The sequence below is a fragment of the Apostichopus japonicus genome, chromosome 17, assembly GCF_037975245.1.
Source record: "Apostichopus japonicus isolate 1M-3 chromosome 17, ASM3797524v1, whole genome shotgun sequence".
NCBI lineage: Eukaryota > Metazoa > Echinodermata > Holothuroidea > Aspidochirotida > Stichopodidae > Apostichopus > Apostichopus japonicus.
The window spans coordinates 33,984,177-33,999,044 of NC_092577.1; the positions used below are offsets into that span (position 1 = coordinate 33,984,177).

Below are 14,868 nucleotides of genomic sequence, written 5' to 3' on the forward strand. Positions count from 1 at the left end.
CTTAGAAGACATACTGTAGAACCTGTTTGTAAGTTCAGTATACCCAACATTTGGCCACTGTACACTATGACACAATGTGAAACAAATGTTTGTTTTCAATTGTCAGGTATACATAGAAGACATGCTATAGAATCTATCTCAGTACACATCATGACAAATATGTTTGTATTCAATTTTCAGGTATACATAGAAGACATGCTATAGAATCTATCTGAGTACACTGTTACACATCTTGACAAATATGTTTGTATTCAATTTTCAGGTATACAATGGAGACATGCTATAGAATCTATCTCAATACACTGCGACAAATTGTGAAACATATGTTAGTATTCAATTGTGAGGTATACTTAGAAGACATACTGTAGAAGCTATTTGTAAGTTCAATATTGCCAACAGTTGGCCACTGCACACTATGACACAATGTGAAACAAATGCTTGTTTTCAATTGTCAGGTATACATAGAAGACATGCTATAGAATCTATCTCAGTACACATCATGACAAATATATTTGTTTTCAATTTTCAGGTATACATAGGAGACACGCTATAGAATCTATCCCAATACACTGCGACACATCATGAAACATATGTTAGTACCCAATTTTCAGGTATACAATGGAGACATGCTATAGAATCTATCTCCATACACTGCGGCAAAGTGCATGTTTGTATTCAATTTTCAGGTATACATAGGAGACATGCTATCAAGTTAATACTTTCCATTTAACATTGCAGGATGCTAGCCATGACGAAATTGATACAGATATATCAGCAGAATCGGGGCCCAGTGAAGTAAGTGTGTTTTTTACCCAAATAGTTCTTAGGTAAATTGGAATTTTATCTGTAACATTACCATGGCCTTTTAACATCTCCATGTATAAAGGATATTATAGATGGAATGTGGCTGAAAACTTGGGGATATCAAATACAATCAACTTATCATTCATTTTGGTTATCAGTATACCTAAGTGATATTTCATTCTCTGGAAGTGCTCTTTACCCTTTGTAGGCTATATTTAGTGGATAATATTGAGTGTCAAGCTGACTCGAGATGGATTACTCGTTTGTTCAATGTAGTCATCAGTTGGGTACTGTATACTTTGACACATTGTGAAACACAGGTATCATGCACAGTATTTGTGTCAGATATACTTTGGTGACAAACTGATTTAAAAAAAAATCCATGTTGGTTGTTAGCCTACTGAGATAAAAAAAAAATATGAACCCAAAATCTTTGATAAGAAAAGATGGAGATAACTGTTGGTAAAACTGACTTTTAGTGGAATATTTGTAAGTTCAATATTGCCAACATTTGGCCACTGTACACTATGACACAATGTGAAACAAATGCTTGTTTTCAATTGTCAGGTATACATAGAAGACATGCTATAGAATCTATCTCAGTACACTGTGACACATCTTGACAAATATGTTTGTATTCAATTTTCAGGTATACATAGGAGACATGCTATAGAATCTATCTCAATACACTGCGACAAATTGTGAAACATGTGAGTATTCAATTGTGAGGTATACTTAGAAGACATACTGTAGAACCTATTTGTAAGTTCAATATAGCCAACATTCGGCCACTGTACACTATGACACAATGTGAAAAAAATGTTTGTTTTCAATTGTCAGGTATACATAGAAGACATGCTATAGAATCTATCTGAGTACACTGTGGCACATCATGACAAATATGTTTGTATTCAATTTTCAGGTATACATAGGAGACATGCTATAGAATCTATCTCAATACACTGCGACAAATTGTGAAACATATGTTAGTATTCAATTGTGAGGTATACTTAGAAGACATACTGTAGAACCTGTTTGTAAGTTCAGTACAGCCAACATTTGGCCACTGTACACTATGACACAATGTGAAACAAATGTTTGTTTTCAATTGTCAGCTATACATAGAAGACATGCTATAGAATCTATCTCAGTACACATCATGACAAATACATTTGTATTCAATTTTCAGGTATACATAGAAGACATGCTATAGAATCTATCTGAGTACACTGTGGCACATCATGACAAATATGTTTGTATTCAATTTTCAGGTATACATAGGAGACATGCTATAGAATCTATCTCAATACACTGCGACAAATTGTGAAACATATGTTAGTATTCAATTGTGAGGTATACTTAGAAGACATACTGTAGAACCTGTTTGTAAGTTCAGTACAGCCAACATTTGGCCACTGTACACTATGACACAATGTGAAACAAATGTTTGTTTTCAATTGTCAGGTATACATAGAAGACATGCTATAGAATCTATCTGAGTACACTGTTACACATCTTGACAAATATGTTTGTATTCAATTTTCAGGTATACATAAGAGACATGCTATAGAATCTATCTCAATACACTGCGACAAATTGTGAAACATATGATTGTATTCAATTGTGAGGTATACTTAGAAGACATACTGTAGAACCTGTTTGTAAGTTCAGTATACCCAACATTTGGCCACTGTACACTATGACACAATGTGAAACAAATGTTTGTTTTCAATTGTCAGGTATACATAGAAGACATGCTATAGAATCTATCTCAGTACACATCATGACAAATATGTTTGTATTTAATTTTCAGGTATACATAGAAGACATGCTATAGAATCTATCTGAGTACACTGTTACACATCTTGACAAATATGTTTGTATTCAATTTTCAGGTATACAATGGAGACATGCTATAGAATCTATCTCAATACACTGCGACAAATTGTGAAACATATGTTAGTATTCAATTGTGAGGTATACTTAGAAGACATACTGTAGAAGCTATTTGTAAGTTCAATATTGCCAACAGTTGGCCACTGCACACTATGACACAATGTGAAACAAATGCTTGTTTTCAATTGTCAGGTATACATAGAAGACATGCTATAGAATCTATCTCAGTACACATCATGACAAATATATTTGTATTCAATTTTCAGGTATACATAGGAGACACGCTATAGAATCTATCCCAATACACTGCGACACATCATGAAACATATGTTAGTACCCAATTTTCAGGTATACAATGGAGACATGCTATAGAATCTATTTCCATACACTGCGGCAAAGTGCATGTTTGTATTCAATTTTCAGGTATACATAGGAGACATGCTATCAAGTTAATACTTTCTATTTAACATTGCAGGATGCTAGCCATGACGAAATTGATACAGATATATCAGCAGAATCGGGGCCCAGTGAAGTAAGTGTGTTTTTTACCCAAATAGTTCTTAGTTAAATTGGAATTTTATCTGTAACATTACCATGGCCTTTTAACATCTCCATGTATAAAGGATATTATAGATGGAATGTGGCTGAAAACTTGGGGATATCAAATACAATCAACTTATCATTCATTTTGGTTATCAGTATACCTAAGTGATATTTCATTCTCTGGAAGTGCTCTTTACCCTTTGTAGGCTATATTTAGTGGATAATATTGAGTGTCAAGCTGACTCGAGATGGATTACTCGTTTGTTCAATGTAGTCATCAGTTGGGTACTGTATACTTTGACACATTGTGAAACACAGGTATCATGCACAGTATTTGTGTCAGATATACTTTGGTGACAAACTGATTTTAAAAAAAATCCATGTTGGTTGTTAGCCTACTGAGATAAAAAAAAAATATGAACCCAAAATCTTTGAAAAGAAAAGATGGAGATAACTGTTGGTCAAACTGACTTTTAGTGGAATATTTGTAAGTTCAATATTGCCAACAGTTGGCCACTGCACACTATGACACAATGTGAAACAAATGCTTGTTTTCAATTGTCAGGTATACATAGAAGACATGCTATAGAATCTATCTCAGTACACATCATGACAAATATGTTTGTATTCAATTTTCAGGTATACATAGAAGACATGCTATAGAATCTATCTGAGTACACTGTTACACATCTTGACAAATATGTTTGTATTCAATTTTCAGGTATACATAAGAGACATGCTATAGAATCTATCTCAATACACTGCGACAAATTGTGAAACATATGTTAGTATTCAATTGTGAGATATACTTAGAAGACATACTGTAGAACCTATTTGTAAGTTCAATATTGCCAACAGTTGGCCACTGCACACATAATTGTATTCAATTGTGAGATATACTTAGAAGACATACTGTAGAACCTATTTGTAAGTTCAATATTGCCAACAGTTGGCCACTGCACACTGTGACACCATGTGAAACAAATGCTTGTTTTCAATTGTCAGGTATACATAGAAGACATGCTATAGAATCTATCTCAGTACACATCATGACAAATATATCTGTATTCAATTTTCAGGTATACATAGGAGACACGCTATAGAATCTATCCCAATACACTGCGACACATCATGAAACATATGTTAGTACCCAATTTTCAGGTATACAATGGAGACATGCTATAGAATCTATTTCCATACACTGCGGCAAAGTGCATGTTTGTATTCAATTTTCAGGTATACATAGGAGACATGCTATCAAGTTAATACTTTCTATTTAACATTGCAGGATGCTAGCCATGACGAAATTGATACAGATATATCAGCAGAATCGGGGCCCAGTGAAGTAAGTGTGTTTTTTACCCAAATAGTTCTTAGTTAAATTGGAATTTTATCTGTAACATTACCATGGCCTTTTAACATCTCCATGTATAAAGGATATTATAGATGGAATGTGGCTGAAAACTTGGGGATATCAAATGCAATCAACTTATCATTCATTTTGGTTATCAGTATACCTAAGTGATATTTCATTCTCTGGAAGTGCTCTTTACCCTTTGTAGGCTATATTTAGTGGATAATATTGAGTGTCAAGCTGACTCGAGATGGATTACTCGTTTGTTCAATGTAGTCATCAGTTGGGTACTGTATACTTTGACACATTGTGAAACACAGGTATCATGCACAGTATTTGTGTCAGATATACTTTGGTGACAAACTGATTTAAAAAAAAATCCATGTTGGTTGTTAGCCTACTGAGATAAAAAAAAAATATGAACCCAAAATCTTTGAAAAGAAAAGATGGAGATAACTGTTGGTCAAACTGACTTTTAGTGGAATATTTGTAAGTTCAATATTGCCAACATTTGGCCACTGTACACTATGACACAATGTGAAACAAATGTTTGTTTTCAATTGTCAGGTATACATAGAAGACATGCTATAGAATCTATCTGAGTACACTGTGACACATCTTGACAAATATGTTTGTATTCAATTTTCAGGTATACATAGGAGACATGCTATAGAATCTATCTCAATACACTGCGACAAATTGTGAAACATGTGAGTATTCAATTGTGAGGTATACTTAGAAGACATACTGTAGAACCTATTTGTAAGTTCAATATAGCCAACATTTGGCCACTGTACACTATGACACAATGTGAAAAAAATGTTTGTTTTCAATTGTCAGGTATACATAGAAGACATGCTATAGAATCTATCTGAGTACACTGTGGCACATCATGACAAATATGTTTGTATTCAATTTTCAGGTATACATAAGAGACATGCTATAGAATCTATCTCAATACACTGCGACAAATTGTGAAACATATGTTAGTATTCAATTGTGAGGTATACTTAGAAGACATACTGTAGAACCTGTTTGTAAGTTCAGTACAGCCAACATTTGGCCACTGTACACTATGACACAATGTGAAACAAATGTTTGTTTTCAATTGTCAGGTATACATAGAAGACATGCTATAGAATCTATCTCAGTACACATCATGACAAATACATTTGTATTCAATTTTCAGGTATACATAGAAGACATGCTATAGAATCTATCTGAGTACACTGTGGCACATCATGACAAATATGTTTGTATTCAATTTTCAGGTATACATAGGAGACATGCTATAGAATCTATCTCAATACACTGCGACAAATTGTGAAACATATGTTAGTATTCAATTGTGAGGTATACTTAGAAGACATACTGTAGAACCTGTTTGTAAGTTCAGTACAGCCAACATTTGGCCACTGTACACTATGACACAATGTGAAACAAATGTTTGTTTTCAATTGTCAGGTATACATAGAAGACATGCTATAGAATCTATCTCAGTACACATCATGACAAATACATTTGTATTCAATTTTCAGGTATACATAGAAGACATGCTATAGAATCTATCTGAGTACACTGTGGCACATCATGACAAATATGTTTGTATTCAATTTTCAGGTATACATAGGAGACATGCTATAGAATCTATCTCAATACACTGCGACAAATTGTGAAACATATGTTAGTATTCAATTGTGAGGTATACTTAGAAGACATACTGTAGAACCTGTTTGTAAGTTCAGTACAGCCAACATTTGGCCACTGTACACTATGACACAATGTGAAACAAATGTTTGTTTTCAATTGTCAGGTATACATAGAAGACATGCTATAGAATCTATCTGAGTACACTGTTACACATCTTGACAAATATGTTTGTATTCAATTTTCAGGTATACATAAGAGACATGCTATAGAATCTATCTCAATACACTGCGACAAATTGTGAAACATATGTTAGTATTCAATTGTGAGGTATACTTAGAAGACATACTGTAGAACCTGTTTGTAAGTTCAGTATACCCAACATTTGGCCACTGTACACTATGACACAATGTGAAACAAATGTTTGTTTTCAATTGTCAGGTATACATAGAAGACATGCTATAGAATCTATCTCAGTACACATCATGACAAATATGTTTGTATTTAATTTTCAGGTATACATAGAAGACATGCTATAGAATCTATCTGAGTACACTGTTACACATCTTGACAAATATGTTTGTATTCAATTTTCAGGTATACAATGGAGACATGCTATAGAATCTATTTCCATACACTGCGGCAAAGTGCATGTTTGTATTCAATTTTCAGGTATACATAGGAGACATGCTATCAAGTTAATACTTTCCATTTAACATTGCAGGATGCTAGCCATGACGAAATTGATACAGATATATCAGCAGAATCGGGGCCCAGTGAAGTAAGTGTGTTTTTTACCCAAATAGTTCTTAGGTAAATTGGAATTTTATCTGTAACATTACCATGGCCTTTTAACATCTCCATGTATAAAGGATATTATAGATGGAATGTGGCTGAAAACTTGGGGATATCAAATACAATCAACTTATCATTCATTTTGGTTATCAGTATACCTAAGTGATATTTCATTCTCTGGAAGTGCTCTTTACCCTTTGTAGGCTATATTTAGTGGATAATATTGAGTGTCAAGCTGACTCGAGATGGATTACTCGTTTGTTCAATGTAGTCATCAGTTGGGTACTGTATACTTTGACACATTGTGAAACACAGGTATCATGCACAGTATTTGTGTCAGATATACTTTGGTGACAAACTGATTTAAAAAAAAATCCATGTTGGTTGTTAGCCTACTGAGATAAAAAAAAAATATGAACCCAAAATCTTTGAAAAGAAAAGATGGAGATAACTGTTGGTCAAACTGACTTTTAGTGGAATATTTGTAAGTTCAATATTGCCAACATTTGGCCACTGTACACTATGACACAATGTGAAACAAATGTTTGTTTTCAATTGTCAGGTATACATAGAAGACATGCTATAGAATCTATCTCAGTACACTGTGACACATCTTGACAAATATGTTTGTATTCAATTTTCAGGTATACATAGGAGACATGCTATAGAATCTATCTCAATACACTGCGACAAATTGTGAAACATGTGAGTATTCAATTGTGAGGTATACTTAGAAGACATACTTTAGAACCTATTTGTAAGTTCAATATAGCCAACATTTGGCCACTGTACACTATGACACAATGTGAAAAAAATGTTTGTTTTCAATTGTCAGGTATACATAGAAGACATGCTATAGAATCTATCTGAGTACACTGTGGCACATCATGACAAATATGTTTGTATTCAATTTTCAGGTATACATAGGAGACATGCTATAGAATCTATCTCAATACACTGCGACAAATTGTGAAACATATGTTAGTATTCAATTGTGAGGTATACTTAGAAGACATACTGTAGAACCTGTTTGTAAGTTCAGTACAGCCAACATTTGGCCACTGTACACTATGACACAATGTGAAACAAATGTTTGTTTTCAATTGTCAGGTATACATAGAAGACATGCTATAGAATCTATCTCAGTACACATCATGACAAATACATTTGTATTCAATTTTCAGGTATACATAGAAGACATGCTATAGAATCTATCTGAGTACACTGTGGCACATCATGACAAATATGTTTGTATTCAATTTTCAGGTATACATAGGAGACATGCTATAGAATCTATCTCAATACACTGCGACAAATTGTGAAACATATGTTAGTATTCAATTGTGAGGTATACTTAGAAGACATACTGTAGAACCTGTTTGTAAGTTCAGTACAGCCAACATTTGGCCACTGTACACTATGACACAATGTGAAACAAATGTTTGTTTTCAATTGTCAGGTATACATAGAAGACATGCTATAGAATCTATCTGAGTACACTGTTACACATCTTGACAAATATGTTTGTATTCAATTTTCAGGTATACATAAGAGACATGCTATAGAATCTATCTCAATACACTGCGACAAATTGTGAAACATATGTTAGTATTCAATTGTGAGGTATACTTAGAAGACATACTGTAGAACCTGTTTGTAAGTTCAGTATACCCAACATTTGGCCACTGTACACTATGACACAATGTGAAACAAATGTTTGTTTTCAATTGTCAGGTATACATAGAAGACATGCTATAGAATCTATCTCAGTACACATCATGACAAATATGTTTGTATTTAATTTTCAGGTATACATAGAAGACATGCTATAGAATCTATCTGAGTACACTGTTACACATCTTGACAAATATGTTTGTATTCAATTTTCAGGTATACAATGGAGACATGCTATAGAATCTATTTCCATACACTGCGGCAAAGTGCATGTTTGTATTCAATTTTCAGGTATACATAGGAGACATGCTATCAAGTTAATACTTTCCATTTAACATTGCAGGATGCTAGCCATGACGAAATTGATACAGATATATCAGCAGAATCGGGGCCCAGTGAAGTAAGTGTGTTTTTTACCCAAATAGTTCTTAGGTAAATTGGAATTTTATCTGTAACATTACCATGGCCTTTTAACATCTCCATGTATAAAGGATATTATAGATGGAATGTGGCTGAAAACTTGGGGATATCAAATACAATCAACTTATCATTCATTTTGGTTATCAGTATACCTAAGTGATATTTCATTCTCTGGAAGTGCTCTTTACCCTTTGTAGGCTTTTTTAGTGGATAATATTGAGTGTCAAGCTGACTCGAGATGGATTACTCGTTTGTTCAATGTAGTCATCAGTTGGGTACTGTATACTTTGACACATTGTGAAACACAGGTATCATGCACAGTATTTGTGTCAGATATACTTTGGTGACAAACTGATTTTAAAAAAAATCCATGTTGGTTGTTAGCCTACTGAGATAAAAAAAAAATATGAACCCAAAATCTTTGAAAAGAAAAGATGGAGATAACTGTTGGTCAAACTGACTTTTAGTGGAATATTTGTAAGTTCAATATTGCCAACAGTTGGCCACTGCACACTATGACACAATGTGAAACAAATGCTTGTTTTCAATTGTCAGGTATACATAGAAGACATGCTATAGAATCTATCTCAGTACACATCATGACAAATATGTTTGTATTCAATTTTCAGGTATACATAGAAGACATGCTATAGAATCTATCTGAGTACACTGTTACACATCTTGACAAATATGTTTGTATTCAATTTTCAGGTATACATAAGAGACATGCTATAGAATCTATCTCAATACACTGCGACAAATTGTGAAACATATGTTAGTATTCAATTGTGAGATATACTTAGAAGACATACTGTAGAACCTATTTGTAAGTTCAATATTGCCAACAGTTGGCCACTGCACACTATGACACCATGTGAAACAAATGCTTGTTTTCAATTGTCAGGTATACATAGAAGACATGCTATAGAATCTATCTCAGTACACATCATGACAAATATATTTGTATTCAATTTTCAGGTATACATAGGAGACACGCTATAGAATCTATCCCAATACACTGCGACACATCATGAAACATATGTTAGTACCCAATTTTCAGGTATACAATGGAGACATGCTATAGAATCTATCTCCATACACTGCGGCAAAGTGCATGTTTGTATTCAATTTTCAGGTATTCATAGGAGACATGCTATCAAGTTAATACTTTCCATTTAACATTGCAGGATGCTAGCCATGACGAAATTGATACAGATATATCAGCAGAATCGGGGCCCAGTGAAGTAAGTGTGTTTTTTACCCAAATAGTTCTTAGGTAAATTGGAATTTTATCTGTAACATTACGATGGCCTTTTAACATCTCCATGTATAAAGGATATTATAGATGGAATGTGGCTGAAAACTTGGGGATATCAAATACAATCAACTTATCATTCATTTTGGTTATCAGTATACCTAAGTGATATTTCATTCTCTGGAAGTGCTCTTTACCCTTTGTCGGCTATATTTAGTGGATAATATTGAGTGTCAAGCTGACTCGAGATGGATTACTCGTTTGTTCAATGTAGTCATCAGTTGGGTACTGTATACTTTGACACATTGTGAAACACAGGTATCATGCACAGTATTTGTGTCAGATATACTTTGGTGACAAACTGATTTAAAAAAAAATCCATGTTGGTTGTTAGCCTACTGAGATAAAAAAAAAATTTGAACCCAAAATCTTTGATAAGAAAAGATGGAGATAACTGTTGGTCAAACTGACTTTTAGTGGAATATTTGTAAGTTCAATATTGCCAACAGTTGGCCACTGCACACTATGACACAATGTGAAACAAATGTTTGTTTTCAATTGTCAGGTATACATAGAAGACATGCTATAGAATCTATCTCAGTACACATCATGACAAATACATTTGTATTCAATTTTCAGGTATACATAGAAGACATGCTATAGAATCTATCTGAGTACACTGTTACACATCTTGACAAATATGTTTGTATTCAATTTTCAGGTATACATAAGAGACATGCTATAGAATCTATCTCAATACACTGCGACAAATTGTGAAACATATGTTAGTATTCAATTGTGAGGTATACTTAGAAGACATACTGTAGAACCTATTTGTAAGTTCAATATTGCCAACAGTTGGCCACTGCACACTATGACACAATGTGAAACAAATGCTTGTTTTCAATTGTCAGGTATACATAGAAGACATGCTATAGAATCTATCTCAGTACACATCATGACAAATATATTTGTATTCAATTTTCAGGTATACATAGAAGACATGCTATAGAATCTATCCCAATACACTGCGACACATCATGAAACATATGTTAGTACCCAATTTTCAGGTATACAATGGAGACATGCTATAGAATCTATCTCCATACACTGCGGCAAAGTGCATGTTTGTATTCAATTTTCAGGTATACATAGGAGACATGCTATCAAGTTAATACTTTCCATTTAACATTGCAGGATGCTAGCCATGACGAAATTGATACAGATATATCAGCAGAATCGGGGCCCAGTGAAGTAAGTGTGTTTTTTACCCAAATAGTTCTTAGGTAAATTGGAATTTTATCTGTAACATTACCATGGCCTTTTAACATCTCCATGTATAAAGGATATTATAGATGGAATGTGGCTGAAAACTTGGGGATATCAAATACAATCAACTTATCATTCATTTTGGTTATCAGTATACCTAAGTGATATTTCATTCTCTGGAAGTGCTCTTTACCCTTTGTAGGCTATATTTAGTGGATAATATTGAGTGTCAAGCTGACTCGAGATGGATTACTCGTTTGTTCAATGTAGTCATCAGTTGGGTACTGTATACTTTGACACATTGTGAAACACAGGTATCATGCACAGTATTTGTGTCAGATATACTTTGGTGACAAACTGATTTAAAAAAAAATCCATGTTGGTTGTTAGCCTACTGAGATAAAAAAAAAATATGAACCCAAAATCTTTGAAAAGAAAAGATGGAGATAACTGTTAGTCAAACTGACTTTTAGTGGAATATTTGTAAGTTCAATATTGCCAACAGTTGGCCACTGCACACTATGACACAATGTGAAACAAATGCTTGTTTTCAATTGTCAGGTATACATAGAAGACATGCTATAGAATCTATCTCAGTACACATCATGACAAATATGTTTGTATTCAATTTTCAGGTATACATAGAAGACATGCTATAGAATCTATCTGAGTACACTGTTACACATCTTGACAAATATGTTTGTATTCAATTTTCAGGTATACATAAGAGACATGCTATAGAATCTATCTCAATACACTGCGACAAATTGTGAAACATATGTTAGTATTCAATTGTGAGGTATACTTAGAAGACATACTGTAGAACCTATTTGTAAGTTCAATATTGCCAACAGTTGGCCACTGCACACTATGACACCATGTGAAACAAATGCTTGTTTTCAATTGTCAGGTATACATAGAAGACATGCTATAGAATCTATCTCAGTACACATCATGACAAATATATTTGTATTCAATTTTCAGGTATACATAAGAGACATGCTATAGAATCTCTCCCAATACACTGCGACACATCATGAAACATATGTTAGTACCCAATTTTCAGGTATACAATGGAGACATGCTATAGAATCTATCTCCATACACTGCGGCAAAGTGCATGTTTGTATTCAATTTTCAGGTATACATAGGAGACATGCTATCAAGTTAATACTTTCCATTTAACATTGCAGGATGCTAGCCATGACGAAATTGATACAGATATATCAGCAGAATCGGGGCCCAGTGAAGTAAGTGTTTTTTACCCAAATAGTTCTTAGGTAAATTGGAATTTTATCTGTAACATTACGATGGCCTTTTAACATCTCCATGTATAAAGGATATTATAGATGGAATGTGGCTGAAAACTTGGGGATATCAAATACAATCAACTTATCATTCATTTTGGTTATCAGTATACCTAAGTGATATTTCATTCTCTGGAAGTGCTCTTTACCCTTTGTCGGCTATATTTAGTGGATAATATTGAGTGTCAAGCTGACTCGAGATGGATTACTCGTTTGTTCAATGTAGTCATCAGTTGGGTACTGTATACTTTGACACATTGTGAAACACAGGTATCATGCACAGTATTTGTGTCAGATATACTTTGGTGACAAACTGATTTAAAAAAAAATCCATGTTGGTTGTTAGCCTACTGAGATAAAAAAAAAATTTGAACCCAAAATCTTTGATAAGAAAAGATGGAGATAACTGTTGGTCAAACTGACTTTTAGTGGAATATTTGTAAGTTCAATATTGCCAACAGTTGGCCACTGCACACTATGACACAATGTGAAACAAATGTTTGTTTTCAATTGTCAGGTATACATAGAAGACATGCTATAGAATCTATCTCAGTACACATCATGACAAATACATTTGTATTCAATTTTCAGGTATACATAGAAGACATGCTATAGAATCTATCTGAGCACACTGTTACACATCTTGACAAATATGTTTGTATTCAATTTTCAGGTATACATAAGAGACATGCTATAGAATCTATCTCAATACACTGCGACAAATTGTGAAACATATGATTGTATTCAATTGTGAGGTATACTTAGAAGACATACTGTAGAATCATTTGTAAGTTCAATATAGCCAACATTTGGCCACTGTACACTATGACACAATGTGAAACAAATGTTTGTTTTCAATTGTCAGGTATACATAGAAGACATGCTATAGAATCTATCTGAGTACACTGTGGCACCTCATGACAAATATGTTTGTATTCAATTTTCAGGTATACATAGGAGACATGCTATAGAATCTATCTCAATACACTGCGACTAATTGTGAAACATATGTTAGTATTCAATTGTGAGGTATACTTAGAAGACATACTGTAGAACCTATTTGTAAGTTCAGTATAGCCAACATTTGGCCACTGTGCACTATGAAACAATGTGAAACAAATGTTTGTTTTCAATTGTCAGGTAAACATAGAAGACATGCTATAGAATCTATCTGAGTACACTGTGACACATCTTGATAAATATGTTTGTATTCAATTTTCAGGTATACATAAGAGACATGCTATAGAATCTATCTCAATACACTGCGACAAATTGTGAAACATATGTTTGTATTCAATTGTGAGGTATAATTAGAAGACATACTCTAGAACCTATTTGTAAGTTCAATATAGCCAACATTTGGCCACTGTACACTATGACACAATGTGAAACAAATGTTTGTTTTCAATTGTCAGGTAAACATAGAAGACATGCTATAGAATCTATCTCAGTACACATCATGACAAATATATTTGTATTCAATTTTCAGGTATACATAAGAGACATGCTATAGAATCTCTCCCAATACACTGCGACACATCATGAAACATATGTTAGTACCCAATTTTCAGGTATACAATGGAGACATGCTATAGAATCTATCTCCATACACTGCGGCAAAGTGCATGTTTGTATTCAATTTTCAGGTATACATAGGAGACATGCTATCAAGTTAATACTTTCCATTTAACATTGCAGGATGCTAGCCATGACGAAATTGATACAGATATATCAGCAGAATCGGGGCCCAGTGAAGTAAGTGTTTTTTACCCAAATAGTTCTTAGGTAAATTGGAATTTTATCTGTAACATTACGATGGCCTTTTAACATCTCCATGTATAAAGGATATTATAGATGGAATGTGGCTGAAAACTTGGGGATATCAAATACAATCAACTTATCAT

The 14,868-nt window shown here is 33.6% G+C and overlaps 2 protein-coding genes across 3 annotated transcripts in view; one reads left to right on the top strand and one right to left on the bottom strand.

Moving 5' to 3' along the window:
- LOC139984208 (solute carrier organic anion transporter family member 4A1-like) overlaps positions 1-14,868 on the bottom strand; it is a 74,373-nt gene that overhangs the window by 38,678 nt on the left and 20,827 nt on the right. The gene's annotated exons all lie outside the window — the stretch shown is intronic.
- LOC139984965 (uncharacterized) overlaps positions 1-14,868 on the top strand; it is a 42,009-nt gene that overhangs the window by 9,572 nt on the left and 17,569 nt on the right. The window contains exons 2-6 of one of the 2 annotated variants that reach the window (XM_071999125.1): positions 739-795; positions 3,176-3,232; positions 4,532-4,588; positions 11,586-11,642; positions 14,663-14,719. In XM_071999125.1, coding sequence (XP_071855226.1) covers positions 739-795; positions 3,176-3,232; positions 4,532-4,588; positions 11,586-11,642; positions 14,663-14,719 — 285 coding nt within the window. Of the gene's footprint in view, positions 1-738; positions 796-3,175; positions 3,233-4,531; positions 4,589-10,320; positions 10,378-11,585; positions 11,643-14,662; positions 14,720-14,868 lie in introns of both variants that reach the window. The other variant, XM_071999126.1, reaches the window with a different exon arrangement.